The following is a 19,341-nucleotide window of genomic DNA, read 5'->3' on the forward strand; positions in this document are numbered from 1 at the left end:
AACTCTCTAGAGACTTGCTCAGATGAACGTGGCTTGACGGCTATGGAACTGACCCTCCGAGCTCCTGCCTAAGTTGCAACTGACCCCGTCCATTCAATAAATGGTACTTTCAATCATAATCATAGCTTTTCAGTCATGCGAACAAGCAAACCGAAGCCAAGCTTCGTTATGTTCATGAATTTTCAGTCAAGCGAACAAGCAAACCAAAGCCAGGCTTCGTTATGTTCAGCACGCATTCAGCATCCTCGCGTGCCGAGTCCACCACAGCCAGGCTTCGTTAGGTTTGATAGCATGGTAACAAAAGTACCCAAGAAACTAGCTGCCATGATCATCGGAGAATCAAAGCCTCACAAAAACAATTAGGTTCGTCATAACATACACTAAGATTGGCTGGTTACAACTTGCAACAAATAGTTCACACATCACAGTACTAAAGCTCCTCGAACTGCAGCGTCACAACATCACGAATACAAAACAAGCGTACATAAAATCCCCAGATCACTTGAATGAACTGGAAGTCTTAATGCATAAATTCAGTGTCCGATAGTATCACCGAAACAGTGCGGATACATGGAATACTCCAGGATTCCTTGGTGAATGCAGCTCAGCAGTAAAACATGACACGCTTCACGTTTTCCTTGAGAGCGGGTAGGGGCCTGACCGCAACACTCCCGGCCCCTCTGATGCCGCGTGCCCCACCTGGTGGAGGCCCACGGGCCCCACTGGCCATTGACCCACTGTCAGAGGTATCTGGCTCCATGTAGAAGCGAGCTCGGAAGGCTGCCAGATGAGCATAGTATGCCGGGGGCACTGCAATCAATAAAGCAAAGGTCAACAATTTGTTTTATGGAGTAGCACCGCAATGGGTTGCCAGAGTAGACAAGAGACTGTGTTCTCAAGCTGGGCTTACCAATTGACACGGAGCGAGTGCACCTAGCGTACCTGCAAAAGTGGAAACAATGTTTAACAGGCAGTTGAAGAGGGCACGGGAAATAATTGATCGATGGAGCAGTAGATGTATTACGTGTAGCACAGGTTGTTTGTCAGAGTCTGCAGCTCATCAGCTGTAAACTTGTTCTCATCCCACAGGACATGGTAATGAGCAGGGCGGCTTGTTCCCTAATGGACGTGAAATTGCAGTCAGTAATCAGCCTGTTTCATCGAAGGATGAATTGAAAAGGGGAATGAAAAAAACTAACCTGAATGCCGGCATGGCTACACAGGTAGAAATCAAATTCCGTAGGATGGCAAATCTTGGAATCAACCACGGTGCCTAAATTCAGATGAAAAGATAGTATCTGGTCAGATCCAAATAACCAAATTAGACATGCTAAGCCCAAAAAGATGGAGAGCACCAAGAACTAACCAGGCAGTATGTTTCCACTTCTATCAACTGTACGCTGGTCATTGTGGTTATTAGCAAACAGCCTAGTGTGATGTCGCTTCTGGACCACGACAAAAGTAACTGGAGGCTGGTAATTGGGCTCCAGGGATGCACAGGCCTATTTCCATGGTACCGAGAGGATAGTCAAGAAAAGAAGAAAAACAACATCAAACGAATGGTATGTAATTACATGTACCTTTCTGATGGCATCAAGTTCATACAACAATACTTGATAGAACTGTCCCTCACTGACACCATCCCTGAAATCCAGAACTGCTTAGTATATTGAGAAACAGATCAGTAAAGTTGACCAATCAAGGATAATAACCTGTAGAATATGATCCTTTGGGGCTTCTGTCCAGTTGCCCTCTTGAAAGAAATGAGAAGTTCCCTGCAATAAAAAGAATTTAAGCATAAAGCAGAATCCAAAGATGGAGAACTGTGAATAAATCGCATCATCTCAATTGGGATCATACTTTATCATGCCACCAGTTACTGTCCTTCTCTGTGGGTCTTGCCATACTTTGAAAAGATCCTGTATCAGCTCCTGGCGATGAGCTTGGGCACTCACTAGTCCAGCATATTTGGTGACCTCAGGCCAGTCTTGTGAAGCAACAACCTAGGAAGGAACAATATTGTAAGAATTAAAAAGTGAAATCTGTCGTTTAGACTATGTGAACTTCTGGCCTGTTATAATTGCAACAAGTACTGCACTTACAGCTGCAATGGAAGGACTGGAATCTTCTCCAGGATGTGGATGGGTAACATCAGCACCAAATATTATGGTCGGCCTGTCACTGACAAGGGGGATTCTCCTTGTCAAAGCATCTACAAGTACAGTATTCCTTCCCCCAACCTGAAGAGGTAGGAAAACTGTGAGAAAACTAACGATTCATGAGTGACTTAAGGATGGAAGTGTGGAGAGATTTTACCTTAACATTTATTTTGAGTGCAACATTTGCAAGATACTGCTTGCTCATCTTAAAAACATGTTTAGTCAGACAACACTGGGAGACCAATCCAAGATCAGTCTCACAGATCCTTTTGAGATCCCCTGAGAAATGAAAAGAATGATGATGACCAAATGTATTCAGCAGACAATGTTCAAGTGTGTTTTGGAAGAGAACATTACCATAAAGAGAACCATTATTGTCAGGCAGTATTACAATCAGCAGATCGAGTTCCCTGCCCTGTGGCCTCAATACGTTCATTGCATCTTGATAACGGGCCTTTAACGCCCTTTCAACATGTTCAGGTCTTGCAGTCACTGGAGCGAGCACAGGCTCAAGAGCAAAATCCTAAAGGGAAAGAAAACACGTAGAGTAAATAACAAAAATAGCCAAAGGATATTGCAGACAAATGATAATTGAAGGGAAAAGACTTACCATTCCTGATATTTGGCACATGACTGCAAGCTCGTGACAGAAACCCCTAGCAGCACTATCTTGCACATTCCGAGAGAAGTTAATACATGCCCAGTTGCTGACTCTGCCACCATTAACCATTTTCTTCCAAGAAAAAGAAGGCAGCCAAAGAACAATAGACATGAAAGTTATGACTCATGAGATTGTTAAATTAATCAACAAAAAGGGAGCATGCAGACAGAAGGCAAGCTAAACTTAGAAAACAGTGCATTTAGATTCAGGGGTGACACCACATTCATCTATTGTGGTGCACTGGCACCATTGATTGAAAAAATGTGCAGTATTAGGTGACCTGTTTAGACCTTGCTAATGAGCTCGAAATGGCAATGTTACTACAAGGTGTGCACCACCATAAATTCTGTTCTAGCTTCACCCTTGTCTAGATTACAGCAATGTCAAATCATAATCCAAATGTATTTCATAAAAGATGGTTCTTGATAGAACTTTTTTTGTGGACTTATTGGTAGATCTTTCTGAGTACATAATGCAAAATCAATCCCTCCAAAAAAAATTCCATGGCAAGCTTGGTAGATCCTAGAATTTTGAGGTAAGGAGATAGCAAAAAGGGATGCCTAACAAAAAAAAGAAGAAATTAAGTACCACGTAACAATAAACTCAGTAATAGTTAGGGTTATGTAACTTGGACAAACAAACTTATATGCTGAGGCAGCTAATCTCCCAGTTGCTAGGTTAACTTATTTTTCTTTTTCTTTTTTTTTTGCAAAATATAGTACTTATTTAATTTGGATGGTCCTCACCTAATATTACCATATAAGAAAATTAATTGCGTTCGAAAAAATCACAGGAAGAGCGACTTTATCTAGATTTCTCAGGACACAGGCATACCTTATTCATCATGTTCCATTGGCCAACTCTGGGCAAAACATCCTTCTCTCGGCCACTATCATGGTATTTAAGCTAATTACAAAATGCACAAATTCTACGTCAGCAGCCATGCAGCATATGCGCAAATACGGAAAAAAAATGCCAAGATGTTGTTAGAGGTCATGTTTGTTCGCTTACCCTTGGTGGTGGCAGAACACGAGCTTCAACTGCTGCAAGACGTTCATCAATTCTTATGCCAAATTCCTGTGCATATGGGTCTTCATAGTATGCATTGTGATGCACAGTCTGATAAAAGGCAAAATAAGGAACTGAGTCAGAATCATAAATTCAGCTGACTGACTTTGGTAAATACAAAACAAATAAAACCTCTGTACCATATTATGTTTAAACATTACACAGTATTCTGAAAAAAACAGATGGCGCTATTTATCAGCTGTTGAATAATTTGCTGCTGGTCTTGCACAGGAGTCAAGACTGTAGCTTGGTGACTAGAAATCTGAAATTGCAGAGCAACTTTGAAAGACAGTTCAAGCTGTAGTGGGAACACTTGACTAGGAGTAGTGAGGACACAGATTTTTGGTAGGCCATTGTGTCCTTAGCCTAGGATAGTAGACTTTGACTGCAGTACACCAGCGCACCTTCACTAGTTTCAGTTCATACACAAACTGAACCTACAGCTTTGTGTATATAAGTGCAGCCCTAGTAATGTATTTTTCAGTTCAGTTGAACCTTGGCCAACGCTAGAGTTTCTGCAGTGTATGTGTGTGTGTGCTGTTCTCACCCCTTCTTCTACCTCTAGCCATAGTGAGAGTGTGTGTGTGTGCGTGCGCGCGCAGGCGTGCACGTGCTGGTAAGCTTGCTGCTTTACCTGTGCAGGAATCCTAGGCACCAACAAGTGGTATCGGAGCCGTACAACTGCATCGCCGGACTAACCGCCGGCGATGGCACCTAGCTCGGAGACGGCTGACAGCAGCAGTGCTGCTGGGGCTGCCCAGACACGACAGAAGGTCGTTGTGCGCACCGTGCGGGAGGTCAGCGGCACAAGTTGGTCGATGCTGACTCACACCAACTATGGCGAGTGGGCGGTGACCATGAAGGTAAAGCTCAGAGCCCGACGGCTCTAGAATGCCATCGACAAAGGCACCGACAATGAAGAAGACGACATGTCAGCGATGGAGGCTATCCTCGCTGCTGTGCTGACAGAGTACAGCGTTGGGGGCGAAGAAGACTGCTAAGGAGGCGTGGGAGGCCATTGCTGCGATGTGCGTCAGCTCTGATCACGCAAAGAAGGCGACGTTCCAGCTGCTGAAGTAGGAGTCTGAAGTACATCCGAATTGCTCTCTCCATAGAGACAATGTTGGACCTGTCCACCCTCACTATTGAGGATGTGACCGGCTGTCTGCGGGCGGTGGACGAGCGCATGGAACTGGTCACAGCAACGACGGACAGCGGCAAGCTGCTGTTTACAAAGGAGGAGTGGGCTGCCCGGATGAAGGAGAAGAAGTCCGGGGAAGCCTCCAGCTGCGGTGGCGATGGCAAGCATGGCAAGGCTTCTTCAGAGAAGAAGAAGATTGACCCCAACGCCTATAGGCGCTGCGGGAAGACAGGCCATTGGGCAAAGGAGTTCCCAAATCGCAAGCAGGAGAAGGCGGAAGCTCACCCGCCAGCCCTAATGGTGGACAATCAGCCCGCCATCGCCCTTGCAAAGAATCCAGTCCTCCACGACCGCAGCAAGCACATCGACACTCGTTTTCACTTCGTCCGTGATTGTGTTGAAACCGTACGACAGCTCGCAGACATCCTCACAAGCCACTCGGCCATCTTCGGTTCATGGAGCGGAGGACCAAGATTGGAATGGTGGAAATCAGGCAAGAGCAGCAAGTTTAGGGGAAGAATTGTTGAATAATTTGCAAGAGCAGCAAGATTAGGGCAAGATTAGGAGTCAAGACTGTAGCTTTGTGACTAGAAATCAGAAACTGCAGATCAACTTGACTAGGAGTAGTGAGGACACAGATTTTTGGTAGGCCATTGTGTCCTTAGCTAATAAGTATTGCAGGCTTATCCTGCATCTAGGATAGTAGACTTTGACTGCAGTACAACAGCCCACCTTCACTAGTTTCAGTTCATACACAAACTGAACCTAAACCTTTGTGTATATAAGTGCAGCCCTAGTAATGTATTTTTCAGTTCAGTTGCCACAACCACAAGGGCAGAACCTTGGCCAACGCTAGAGTTTTTGCAGTGTATGTGTGTGTGCTGTTCTCACCCCTTCTTCTACCTCTAGGCATAGTGAGTGAGTAGGGACCAACATCAGCACAGTACAATTTACACAAACATTTTAATAATCAAACAACTGTTGCAGATACCCTGTTACCAATCCCAGAGAGCCAGAGATCATTTTAGATGCACAGGCAAATATATAATCATGTTAATTGTTAACAAAAGACAAGAGGGCACCCTAAACCCTGAAGAATGCACAGGCAAATGTGTAAACAGGGCTTCCAAAGCTAAAAGGCTTGAAAACTGCTAACCACAGGCTATAAACTAAACATGGTTAAACATTTGAATTCATAAGATGTATACACTGATGAAATAACTTATACAAAAACATACGATAAACAGCCACCTGTAAGATGTCCAGCTCACGCTCTTGAGGGCGCTGGCAGGTCACTTTCAGTAGAGCAGTGATTTGCTTCTCATTGAGTCGCTTTGAGTAGCGCTGTCCTTCAACTATTTTGCAAACCTGAAATTTCACATTTCAAAGCCATAAGCATAATACTGAAGCTGGATGTAGCATTCAGAGACCATTCAAATAGATAAGCACAATATAAGAAATCCAAGTTCAGCGGATACAGTCGAAGACACAAACCTCCATTGGAAGATAATTTGGTCTTTGTTGATTGCCCACTTGCAAGCACGGTAAAGTGGTGTGCTGGATACTAAAACCATAAGTCTCCATGAAGTATTGCACCACAGTCTTCACAGTACCGCGATCATCAACAGGGAATCTATCCCAAAGAAACCAAAAAATCATGTCACTGCACTATTCTTTAAGCTATTAGCTCATACCAGCAATGGAAGACACATACGATAGCTCTCTTGTTGCTTGTGAGGTTAGGCCAGAAATGCGATATTTTCTGCGCATGTTTCCCCTGTGAGTGACCTCGACCTTCACACCTCTTAGGGCTTTTTTGATCTACAGAGGAACAAACAACAGTAACTCAACACGAACTAGCATAAACCAAAGTTGCTATCAAATAGGTAAGGTAATGATAATGATTCGAACCTTCACACGATCAGAATCAGACAATGGTCTAACTGAGATATCTCTGTTAAGAAGCTGAGCAACAAAATCGATCACAGGGAGAGGCTCGATAAATGCGGTAGAGGACATATCTGCAAGAGCACAAATCAAAGGCTAAGAAAAGACCAGTACTGATTTCATAAACTACACTGGGAGTCCATAGAATTAGAATTTAGTTACAATACGCCATGGATCATGTGTGGCAACTGAAAGATAAACAATGAAACAAAAAGGTTAAAGTGACAGTATCTAACCAATATTCAGTGAAAGGCCCATCTGTGTCGGCCTTATGCTTTGGTAAAAGCCACGCCAACTTTCCAGACCCTCACCAAGTTGCTGGCGTCTCCCTAAGTTGGGAGAATAAAATGACCTACCAACAGGAGAATACCTGAACAAGAAAAATGTAAGGCAATGAAGACTCTGACTTTTGTGGCATGGAAAAAGCAACTAATAAATATACAATCACCTCGCAGTAGGCAATTCACGTAGTACAATGTCAAGCACTTGAAGAGCTTCTTGAGGAGCATCCGCTTGCCTTCCAGCTAGAAACATAGCCAGATGGTGGAGATCAGCACGGGCCGCAAATTTGATCACCACCCTAAATACTCTCTCGCGCCTTGAACAGGAAGGATTACAGCAGTCAGCATGAAATGTTGCATATATGTTCTAAATACAGACACAGCATAATGACATACCTTTGTCCACCTTGGCCACCACCAAGACTATCTTCCTCATCTTGCAACGTAATTTCAAATGTCATAGAAGTAAATGGCAATGGTCCAGCGGTATAAAGGCTCTTTCTTCCATCATACGCAGGTAGACGCCCACCCAAATGGGAAATTCTATATAGTCTTACAAGCTCTCCCATGACAGCACGATTAACACCACGTGAAGTAACCTCAGGTGTTATAGATACCTGATGGCAAACGATTGGTGAACAGAAATAACAACATAAGAAAAAACTGACATGAAATTATTCCCTACGAGGAGCTTACATCATATTGGTGAAGGTCTTTGTCAGGAAGCTCAGCAAAGAAATGATTTGCCTTCACAATGCACCTGTCCCCATAAGTGCCCTTGCCAGGGCGCAATGGGAATCGAACCGATTTGCTTGATGCTGGTGCCACTTGAATTTCTTGGCTCGTGGAAGACTGACCACGAATGGCAAGTTGCTGAAACTGTTGCTGGACTTGTCCAGAGCTCACCTCTGCCACAGGCTGTGAGGATGAGCCAGGTCCCGATGGGGATTGTGAAACCACCGGGGCTTGATACTGGACATAAGGGGCTTGGTGCAGCTCGGGAACTGTTCTAGAAGGACCTGGAGGAACATTTCGTCCAACATTACCTCCCCTATGCCCACCATAGTATGGCTGTGGCATTCCACCTCTGGAGCGGGCGCCACCACGTCCCTGGTACTCACCACCTCGTCCCTGATATTCACCGCCACGTCCCTGGTATTCACGCGGGTGATACTCAGGGGGCCCACCACCAGGGTGATGTGACCCAGGTCCTCCGCGGCCCTGATAATGTCCACCACGACCCTGGTGTTGCCCGCCACCACGACCACCCTGTTGAGGCACCCAGCCACGTCCTCCCCCAGGTTGTTGAGTTCGCTCAGGCCGCTGTGAAGAACCTTGTCCAGAACCTCCTGAAGACTCTCCAGAAGTTTCTCCAGAGCCACCAGGGCCAGTTCTCTTCTTCCTCACCATGATGGGCACTGGCATGATAGGAATACATCAAGAGTGAGATTGTAAAAATACCATGGAAAAAATAGCCCGCTATTTTTGCCGCTATAGCCCGAAATAGCTTGAAAAAAATTATGTCGCTATTTGTATTCATGTACAATTTTGCCACTATTTTACCGCTAAAGTACGCTAATTACGGTATATAAAACGCTAAACACCTTGGCCTTAGCTCGCTATTTAAAACATGGTAAAAATATAATAATTTATCAAAACTTAACATGAAGAAAACTGTTTAACTGCGTATTTGTTAAAAAATAGAGACAGAAGGTTGTATAATGAGAACTGAAACAGCTTAGAGAGTAAAGAAACTGTAAATGAACTCAAATAGAAGATCAGCTTCATCAAGGAATTGCTAAAATAATAAATAGAAAATTTCTGAATTACAGCTTGACAGCATGATGGAAACTATTCCCGTGAGAAAATAGACCAAGTACCAGAAGGCAGTGAACAAGAAAAACCATGTAGGCATAGAAGAAAGGGAATGCCATCTCACAAGTATTAGGAAACAAGACTTATTATGTTTTTATTGAATTTAACATTCCTTCATTTTGATTATTATTTCACCGCTTGTGGTTGGCTGCAAACTTCTATTTAAACCAAAAGAGGCCAAGTAGAAGGTGAGGAAAATGTGAGAAAGAACATATCAAAAAAGAAGCGCTCCATCCATACTCCATAGGTGTCCTCTAGATATCAACTATTTTATTCGTTTAATAACAATATCCTAAAATAAATATACAGACAACAAGTAAACAAAATCAACCAGTCACCCTTTCTATAATAGTAAAAAAGAATTATCCTAGCATTTTCATTCAAAAGGATGCCAGAAGAAATGTATGAATGAGAAACATGTAGCACTGAAGTTGCTAAAAGATACCCATTTCATCTATACAAACAAAATGATCAGTATCCTACTGCTAAAGGCCTGTCTTATGTGGCCTTCTGAAAGCTTGTTTTAGCAGGGACCTTTTCTAGTCTCCACTGTTCAATACAATCCCAATGCCTTGAGATAACATCAAACACTTCGGTAACCATTGAAGGAACATGATTTTTTTTTCACAATGCCGTGCTGCATCCTTGAGTGTAGGAAACTCTATGCTAGAACTTGTAATCAAGTCCGAGAGCAAACGATAAGTGAGAACAACAAACATTAGGCATAAAAATATGCCTAGAACACATCCGCAATCATAGCCAAGGCTGCGGTTAGAATCATCACAATGTGATGCACTAAAAAGAACCCTCGTTTGTTAGCCAGATACAAAGACAACAACAAAAAAATATATCACCCTAAACCCAATAACCAGAGATGGATACCAAGGCACAGGAGTGAAAATACACATAAACGGAGTGAACCTTACCCTAACGTAGAGGCAAATAACCATACAAGCATGTAGCCAGTAGGGGAGGTACTGCTATATCAGTAATTTCTAGATATATGCTGAGGTTTTAACGAAGTAATCAGTTCACCCGCATATGAGCACTGGACACCTGAAAGAACAGATGTTCCTTTATCTCAGAAAGCAATTACCCCCCCCCCCCCCCCCCGGTTTCCACACTAAGCGCTTAGCTTAGATGGACAAGCTAAAATGATCACAAAAACAGCCGCAAATCGTCAAGCTCTCGTTGGATCAGCTCACAACCAGGTAGAACCGGACAAATAACCCGACAGACCCCACAAAATCCACGAGCGCCCCCTCGAGCTCGTTCATTTCAAGCACCAACACCGCCGCAACAAAGCAACCCAACCCCGGAAACGATCGAACGCTGAAGCTACACCCCGCGCACTGAGGAAGCAGGCGAAAAGCAGCAGATCTAGCGGATTACGGGAGGGAGCGATACCTGAGCAGGCTCGGCAGACGGCTGCTGCGCGGGATGGCAACGGAGCGGGAGTGCTAAGCTCCCGCCTCCACTAATGGCGCTCTCTACTGCCTCAGCGAAGCTGCTGTGCTGGGTGCTCCACTACTTGCCCACGACCACCACCACCACCACCACCTCCACCTCTCCGCCTTTTTTTGAGGAGGGGGAGGGGGAAGGCGACGGCCGCTTGTGGTTAATTAGCGGCAGCGGCAGTGCGGGTGCGGCTCACTGGAGAAAGCGCCGAAGCGAGGGCAGCGGCTGCGGCAGCCGGCAGGGCTGGGTGCCCGTGTCAGGGTCACGGTCAGGTCGCGGGGCGGGTCGCGTCGCCGTGGACACGGGGACCCGTTCGGAGTGGGATTAGTACTAGTACTGGAGAACGTGGGACGGACGCCACTGACGGCGTGGGGCCGAGGCGGCCAAGGACACCTCGGGCGCGACGCCACCGATGGGATTAGTGGGGCTAATCAAGCGTTTTAGGCGCAAAAGACAGGAGAGGACGGGTGTCAGGAGTGGATTATCGTGCCCTCCTCGCCATGTTATCGCCCAGGGCCCAAAGACGTTTCGGTTGCTGATTGGATCGCCTCGCTCTCGTGTCCCGTCCGCAGAACTACGCGATCATACCGAAGCATGAGACCGAGAGTGAAATACTACGTAGTACCGGCCACCGATGCACAGGCGTCAGAGCGTACGGCATGAACCAAAGTAACAAACGATCACGGATCCATCAATGACCGTGAGTTGCCAACGGCGAACGCAGCTGTGCTTTGTAACGTGGGCACGGTGGTGGTTCGGCGGTGGCGGGTCGCTGTCAATGCAGTCCCGTTTCGGCTAAGCCGTCCAGACCCGTAAGAGGCAAGAGGACGAGTCAAACGGGCGGGCGCCTCTCGATGCTCGCAACAGCCATGAGGTCATCCGCAATGGTTATGCTAAGAGGAATTCTATTGGCTCTCAATAGCACTTTACGAATAGCTAGCGAGATGATATATAAAAATAATAAAAAAGTAGTACTCTTATTGGCTATCGAGAAGAGAGATCAAATAGCTAACGACTTCCTAATAGCTAGCGACACATAAATAGCTAATCTAGCATAATCTTCTAGAAATAACTCTCTCACAATACTCTCCACAATAGTTAGTGACTTCCTAATAGCTAGCGACTTCTTAAGCTAGCTATTTCCAAATTGCCATTGAGAACCAATAATATTCTTTCTAGAGACTAAATAGCTAGTGATTTGAACACCATTGCAGACGTCCTTAGCCTGCAGTAGTAGTAGCATTTGCTATTGCTATTGCTATCGCACCCAACGTGCAACGAGCACAGCTGCACAGGCCTACTGCTGCTACTACGGCCACCCTACCGGATCAATGGCTGAGATCGGTTCCGCATACGGGGCGCACGAGCCAGTGCGTGGGCCACCGCTAGACTGTTCAAAATCGCTGGCCCACCGGCTACCGTCCGGCCCCCAGGCGATGACACGACGACCCCACTGGCCGCGCGGGCCCAGCGCGCAGCGAGTCGGGTGCCAGTACAGCGCGTCGCGCAAGTTGCCCGCTGGATCGAGTAGGAGGAGTACTTGGATAGGACGCAGTGGGCCCCGGCCGCGATGGCGGGTCGTACTGGACGCGCGACCAGCCGTTGCTCTGCTGGGCCCGCGACCCGATGACGGGGACGGTCATGGAGCCCGCGGTACGGGCAAGGGGCCCTTTCGCTTTCGCGTCCAGGCTGCCCAGTGGGCTGCCTCGGGCCTCACGACCAGAATGACACAACCGGCCGCGGGCCTTCTCCAAAGCCTGCACGGGACGGCGAGACGGAGACACAGGCACACAGACACAGCACAGCAGCGGCGCTCTAGCCTCTACTTCTACTCCTACTAGGCCTTGTTTAGTTCCCAAAAAATTTTGCAAAATTTTTCAGATTTTCCGTCACATCGAATCTTTAGATACATGCATGGAATATTAAATATAGACGAAAATAAAAACTAATTGCATAGTTTGGTCGGAATTGATGAGATGAATCTTTTGAACCTAGTTAGTACATAATTGAACAATATTTATCACAAACAAACGAAAGTGCTACAGTACCTGTTTTGTAAAAAAATTTGGAACTAAACAAGGCCTAGGTGGCGCTCGCAGACGCAGGGTTGCAGGAATCGACGAGCCGTATAGTGGCGCCAGTGTTGCTATCTAGGTACTGCGTAGGATACAGCGAGTATCACGTCGATCGTACTAGGGCACAGTCCCTGGTTTTGTTGGAAGGGGACGAGACAGTTCTTCCTCGTCTCCGTGCTTCAGAGTTCACATCAAGGGGGGAAGCGGGGCGCACAGTGAAAAGATTTGCTGGGATGCAAAAAAAGTAGTGTGGATCGGTCCTATAACTGTTAACGTGACTGCGTTTCGATGTCACCACGATGTTTGTTGCAAAGCGATGAATTCGGTGTTGACGATGTGTCTAAGAACGACGAACATCACTACTAGCTGTCACTGACTCACTGCATTAGCACGTTGCCTTTGCCATTCACGAGCAAATATTGGCAAGTCATGAAATAAGACAGTTTGGGTGTCTCTCGAAGCCACTGTTTCTAAATAATGATGACTCCTCTCATCTTTCACGGAAAGGAGAGGCTAGCCAATGGAAACAAAGAAAATGAAGCTTTTTGTCGGGACTTTTAAATCTAATATGTCAATGTTTTCTCACCTTTTATACGAGAAAGAAAGGTTACGCGGTGAGAAAAGAAAATGAAGCTTTATTCAAAAGAAACAAGCAAGCATCTTTCCTGCTGCCATTGTCACATATAGCCTTTTCAGAGACTAGCCTCGCTGATTTTCGTCACGACTTTAGAATATTTTATTAAAGAGTTTTTTTTCATTTTTATTGAATCTTTTGCCTCGTAAACTTCTATAGTTTTCCTTGATAAAGTAGGAAGTGCATGCGCAACACTGGTAGGAGAAAAAAAAATCAAACAAGGGTGCTGCTACAATCGTGTGAAATTGTGTTCAATGATAGTGAACGCCCACCCATATGCCACTATGCCAGTGTGTCTCGGTGGAGTTGACGATTCGAAAATCGAATCAAATTGTCCCATATATCTACAAGGTGAAATATTGTTTACTAAATGGACACCAATAGCGGACTCAATGCTCGAATGGACCCCGAGTAATAAGGATCAAGACGCCAATGACATTTTGTGTCTTTAACCTTCCAACAAGACGTAAAAGCAATAAATTTTTCAAAGTGCATCGGCGCCAAAGCCCGGATGAACGCCTAAGTTACCAGGCCCTAAGTCCACCACTGGTGGACATCGAGGTTCAGTGGAGTTAGAGAATTTTACGTGGAAAGTGTCCCTTATGGTTCAAAAATTATATGAAATTTCCCCTTGTTTGGCGGAAGCAGCAAAGGCGTATGCTTCATCACCAATTCAGGCCGGTCTTTGATTGTCTTCTGTTGTTGCTTTGTTGGTGTGTCTCGAAGTAGAGGAACAAGCGCACTTTCGATAACAAGGCTTCTTCGATCGCCATGGTGGTTAGGGATGCTGCACTAGAGGATGGGTTCAGGCAGGGTTCTCCTGCGTCTCGGCGTTTGCTACACTTTGGTCGCAAAATCTGGCTGATTTGTAATAAACTCAATTATGTTCTAGTAGATAGATCTGTTACTTTGTTCTTGGCTCCTGCCAATGGTCTCTCGCCACTGGCCAGGCCTCCCCTTGTACTTGTTCAATTTTCCACTGCCTCTTAATGAAACACAGACCGATTGGTCTCGTTCGCGAAAAAAAATTCCCTTGTGTAATGGTCAAAAGGAAATTATAATGAGGACGATTATGACTTCGTTTGGATCTATTCTAGCTAACTATTAGCTCAGAAAAAGACCATCTAACAACTTTTAGTTTGATAATGGATAAGACACTAGCTAATCTATTAGATATAGATTTAAATGGGGTCTCAAATACTTTTAGCAGCTAACTATTACTATTGGATACAAACACCCTTTAGTTTTTTTTCAGCACCAATCCATCCCGATCCATATGAGTTAAGAGGGATTAAGGTAAAATAATCAAATAAATTTAACATTGATTTAATTTGGAATGGATGAATTGACAACATTTTTAAGGAAGAAGAGATGAAATGGCCCCAATACAATGGCTTATATTACCGTGCACTTGCAATAGTTGTTTCTCCTATGGTGTGCTTGATTCTTGGATATGGCTACTGGCTGATACAGAAATAAAATTGTTGTAATCACAACCTTGTATTATTTTTTATCTCATGCATCATATCTTCACGAATGCAACCAAACGACATATTTTATTCGCCAAGCTAATAAGATACAATCGACCAAAAAAGTAAACCATTGCATTTGTCGAGCCTGATCCAATGAAAACTAGCTCAACTGATGCAAGCCAAACTAGATCATATAATCAGCTAACTATATATCCTTACAGCCTGATGGCGAACCAGTTGTAAGGCTGTCTCCAATAGGAGACCTATTTGGGATCAGAAGAGACATAACCCAAATTTGGGTATCCTCTCTCCTTGAGACCTATTTGCAGAGAGTGTTGTCTTTTAGGTCTTGTTGTTGGAGAAGACTAAAAATAGGTATGTAACTTTTTACCTATAGCGCTACCCAAAGGACAAATGGGTATTGTATTTTGGGTAACGATTGTTGGAGATAGTCTAACTGTGTCACTCTCAACCAAACACATTACTATAAGCCGTAAGGGCCTGTATGGTTACAGAGGGTAAAATTTACCGCCCGTTGCACATGTATGAAAAACTAAATATAAACTATTTACGAAACTAAAAACATAGATAAAAAGTAATTTACAAGATGAATCTTTAAACATAATTAGTTCATGATTAAACATTAATTACTAAATAAAATAGAAATGCTACAGCCAACCAAACACCCCCGGACGCAGTCACAACACTCGACTGGTAGAGTATGTTGGACGTATTTTTTTTTCTTCAAAAAATGCGTAATGCAAGCAGGATAGATCTTCATCAGATGCTACAATGTCGTTTTCTTTTCTTCCTCCGTGTTGTTTTCAATATAAGGCCTTGTTTAGATATGAAAATTTTTTGAATTTCACTACTGTAGCACTTTCGTTTGTTTGCGATAAATATTGTTCTATCAAAGACTAACTAGGGTCAAAAGATTCGTCTCGCGATTTACAATCAAACTGTATGATTAGTTTTTATTTTCATTTATATTTAATGCTTCATGCATGTGGTATAAAATTCGATGTGATGGAAAAATTTTGAAAACTTTTTGATTTTGGATGAACAAAACAAGGCCTAAAAAAAATAAACAAGCCGTTTGCAAGAACTGAACTGTTGCTCCACTAGCGATGAGGATACCGTTCCGAGGCGAGAAAAGATGTCCTTTGCTGACACGTCACACGACGGTGCAAAGCGGACCGGGCGCGCGACGTGACAGTTCGCTTGAGCCCATGGCGATGGTACGGCCTTGTTTAGTTCACCCGAAATCCAAAAAGTTTTCAAGATTCCCAATCACATCGAATCTTGAGACACATGTATAAAGCATTAAATATAGACAAAAATAAAAACTAATCGCACAGTTTGACTGTAAATCACGAAATAAATCTTTTGATCCTAATTAGTATATGATTGGACAATATTTACGGACGGCGGACCCGTGGACCCGCGGGCGGGACCCAGGGCAGTCGTCGCCGACGTGTCAGCCGGCACGGCGCATGGGCCCCACCTCTATCGCGTGTCAGGCCTCTCCGAGCTCGAAACGTGTCCCACAGGGGCAGGTGACCCCACCTGCACGACGGCGTACTACGGGCGCACGCACCTCTGGTGGTGGACTTGCTGTACTGCTGTGGGTGTACAGTGTATAGTACGTACTACTGCTGTACGTACTGCACCCCCGGCCCATAATGCCGTGGGCCCGCCGCGTCATCCGCGCGTGGTTTTGGTTGCTACTGTGCGGCACTGCCGCATCGCTGGCACAGCGTGACGCACCACGCACGGAGCCGAACCGAGCCGAATCCCCCCACCCGCGATGCCACGCACGGCCTTGCCGCGGTTGCCGCCATGGATGATGGGCCCGCCCGCCGCGGTGGCGGCCCGAAGGCCGAAAGATCCACCAGGGTATCCAACGGCTCTTGCATAGCGCTAATGGGCACGTTACTGTTCCGTGCGACGCAAGTGCCAAATTGGCAAATGGCTGTCTATTTTTTTCTATTGTCGGCAGGCTCTTGGAGGTGTCGTTCTGGTTTGGTTACTGTTTCGGCTTGTGCGTTTGTGAGTTTGTGTGCGTTTTGGATGTTGCTGTTGTGCCTGTTGTCCTTTTGCGAAAATAAAAATCTACTTATAAACTGATGTAGTCGTTTTGTGAATTAAAATGCTGTAGAGACTGGCTGAGAAACCAAGACTCGTTCCATGAATCACCCTCGACGATGATGTGCTAACACAAAAAAAAATCCAATAGATTAATACTAGTTATCAGCTAAAAATAGTAGGCGAGGATCAAACAGGCTACAGGCCTGCTTATAGATTTATTAAATCCGCTAAGCAAATGGAGGTGAGGAGGTTCTGGTGGTTCATGTAGATCTTCAACTAATCCAACAATCTATTAAACGTCCACATGGATTAGTAGAATGAATCAAGGTTTTCCTGAGACGAGATGGGTATGCATATGCAGATATGTTTCATGCGGTTACGGGGCGCGGACCAGTCAGTATGGAGCCGGGGGCATCATGCATGCATGGAGAGCGCCGACCGTGAACAGCTGTGGCATGCATGGGCGTCCAGGCAGCCCAGCAGTGTGAAAAAAAAAAAGACGATCCATCAATGTCTTGTACATGTGCTGTGCTAACAATGGCATTCGTTCCTCCGAGGTAGCTGGTGCCGAGCTCTCACATTCAGCTCGGCTGGCTCCACAGCTGTTTACATGCTGCTGCTCTGGCTTGTTTCTCTCGGTCAAGCTACGCTAGGCAGGTGGCTGAACATGTCACTGCATTAGAATCACCGCAACGGCGCAACCCACACGTTGTATATCCCTTCTCATCACTAACCGCAGGCTTTATTAGCTTAGTTCACTGATGAGTGATGACGGACGACGACGACGACGACGCGACCCAAAGAACGAACGATCCGGTCGACGAACTGTTCCTCGAGGGCCCGAGCGCATGCAGTCGCTGTAGTCTGTAGGCAGGCAACAGTGTAATGTGAAGCCCAGTCGGCCGGCACGGCATGGCATGGGCGTGCGCGACCATGCCAACAGGAACAGCGGCCTCGACAGGTCGCCGAGACGACAACAGCAAAGGGACCGACGTGATGCACGCACGAGCGCGATTCCTCCATGCCGGATGCCGGTTGCCGGAAGCCCGCGGTCAAAAGGAGGCCCCGCCCGTGCCGACCCGGCGCTCTCTGCTAGCGCGTAGCGGCGCACAATCATGCACGCGAACTGTGCGGTGATCTGACGGGACGACGACACGGCCGGCCGGGGCATGCAGATGCACAAGCACAGCAGAAGCAGCAGCAGCAGCAGAAGCGAGGAAAAGGCAAAAAACCGGAAGCGGGCAGGGCAAAAGGGGACGGTCGCCGAAGCGAGACGAGGAAGGAGGGCACGGACACGGGCGTACCTTGATGGGGGCGCCCGTTGTTCTCCACCCGCATCGCCATGTCAAGGTCACACATCGTCCTCGTCCACGACGCCGCGCGCCAAAGCTGGAACTGAAAGCAGGAGGCCGGGCACGAGCCGGCAGCCGGATCGCGGCCACTTCTGTGTCCGTCCCCTCGTCTGTCTGCCGACCGATCGAGAGGTGGAAGAAGAGCTAGGTCCTCGTCTGACTGCTGCTGCCTGGGGCTGGGGGCGTGGATCACGAGCCAAGAGATGCCGGGCGCCGGGGTCTTATTGTTATTGGTGGCTGGCAGGCTGGGCGAAGCTAGCGATGGCTGGCTGGCGCTGCTAGGGGGAGGGGGAGGAGGAGGAGGTCCGTGGTGGGTGGGGCTCCCTCGGGCTCGTCTGCACTACTGCATCCCTGGCCTCGTCGTCGTAAGCAAAAGATATCGGTGATGTAAGCTTCAAGATATGCCCAATTATTGCCGCTGGCGCACGGAGAAAAAATATTGCGCCGGTGCAGGTGGTATGCGACTTCCATTTTTGCGAGTTGCGGCTACTGCTCGCTCGTTGGTAATGGACTAATGGTGTGGATGAGCCATTAGCCATTAGCTGATCGATGTGCGAGCTTTAGCTTCCGTTAGGTTTAGGTGGAGGGCCCCCCGCGTTCCCTGCAGCAAATGCGGCTGCCACTATATACATCGATCATATTCGCCATTAAAAATACCACAACATGGTTGGTCAAGAGGAATCCTTTGCTAAATAAGGTGGTCCGCTGATCCTAGTTACCAACTATGGTGCGTCGAAATGACCCAACATATGGTACACATTTGTTTAGCAAGATTTGCGCTTTGTAGTGTAGTCCCCCAGGCTCTCAGATAGCGAAATAAACAAGACAGCACTAACAAAAGTTTATATAATTTCCGTCTAGTCACCTGATCAGATCATTGGTTGGCCAAGTTGAGATCTAGTCAGACATTTGAGTAATCCGACGCGCATCGGCAGTAGTTATCTGAAGTGATGTGTATGCAGTCGTTGGGCTAAGGCCTTGTTTAGTTCACCCCAAAAAGCAAAAAGTTTTCAAGATTCCCCGTCACATCGAATCTTGTGGCACATGCATGAAGCATTAAATATAGACGAAATCAAAAACTAATTACACAGTTTAGCTGGAAATCGCGAGACGAATCTTTTGATTCTAGT

At 46.1% G+C, this 19,341-nt stretch overlaps 1 protein-coding gene across 2 annotated transcripts; it reads right to left on the reverse strand.

The window, feature by feature from the left end:
- On the reverse strand, nucleotides 326-18,506 carry LOC8056608 (protein argonaute 1B). 2 transcript variants are annotated; one of them, XM_021463832.1, is made up of 23 exons: nucleotides 18,164-18,506; nucleotides 7,954-8,675; nucleotides 7,654-7,874; nucleotides 7,425-7,574; nucleotides 7,213-7,346; nucleotides 6,941-7,050; nucleotides 6,744-6,850; nucleotides 6,524-6,662; nucleotides 6,281-6,397; nucleotides 3,832-3,939; nucleotides 3,655-3,726; nucleotides 2,770-2,892; nucleotides 2,517-2,682; nucleotides 2,317-2,438; nucleotides 2,103-2,240; nucleotides 1,861-2,003; nucleotides 1,713-1,775; nucleotides 1,581-1,644; nucleotides 1,367-1,502; nucleotides 1,200-1,273; nucleotides 1,025-1,119; nucleotides 911-942; nucleotides 326-810 (listed from the first exon to the last, which is right to left on the reverse strand). In XM_021463832.1, the coding sequence occupies exons 1-23, from the start codon at nucleotides 18,216-18,218 to the stop codon at nucleotides 605-607; spliced, it is 3,297 nt and encodes a 1,098-aa protein (XP_021319507.1). In that variant the 5' UTR covers nucleotides 18,219-18,506; the 3' UTR covers nucleotides 326-604. The 2 variants fall into 2 exon arrangements, with proteins under 2 accessions (XP_021319507.1, XP_002448347.2); XM_002448302.2 differs by lacking the exon at nucleotides 18,164-18,506 and adding an exon at nucleotides 10,540-10,833 and having other exon boundaries at nucleotides 332-810.

Source organism: Sorghum bicolor, chromosome 6, assembly GCF_000003195.3.
Source record: "Sorghum bicolor cultivar BTx623 chromosome 6, Sorghum_bicolor_NCBIv3, whole genome shotgun sequence".
In the NCBI taxonomy this organism is placed as follows: domain Eukaryota; kingdom Viridiplantae; phylum Streptophyta; class Magnoliopsida; order Poales; family Poaceae; genus Sorghum; species Sorghum bicolor.

Excerpts from the sequence above, each read along its gene's own strand:
- LOC8056608 (XM_021463832.1), bottom strand. The coding sequence starts at position 18,218 with ATGTGTGACCTTGACATGGCGATGCGGGTGGAGAACAACGGGCGCCCC. Across the intron at positions 7,575-7,653 it reads GGTGGCCAAGGTGGACAAAG|GCGCGAGAGAGTATTTAGGG; the intron begins GTATGTCATTAT and ends TTCCTGTTCAAG. Across the intron at positions 6,398-6,523 it reads CAAATTATCTTCCAATGGAG|GTTTGCAAAATAGTTGAAGG; the intron begins GTTTGTGTCTTC and ends GTGAAATTTCAG.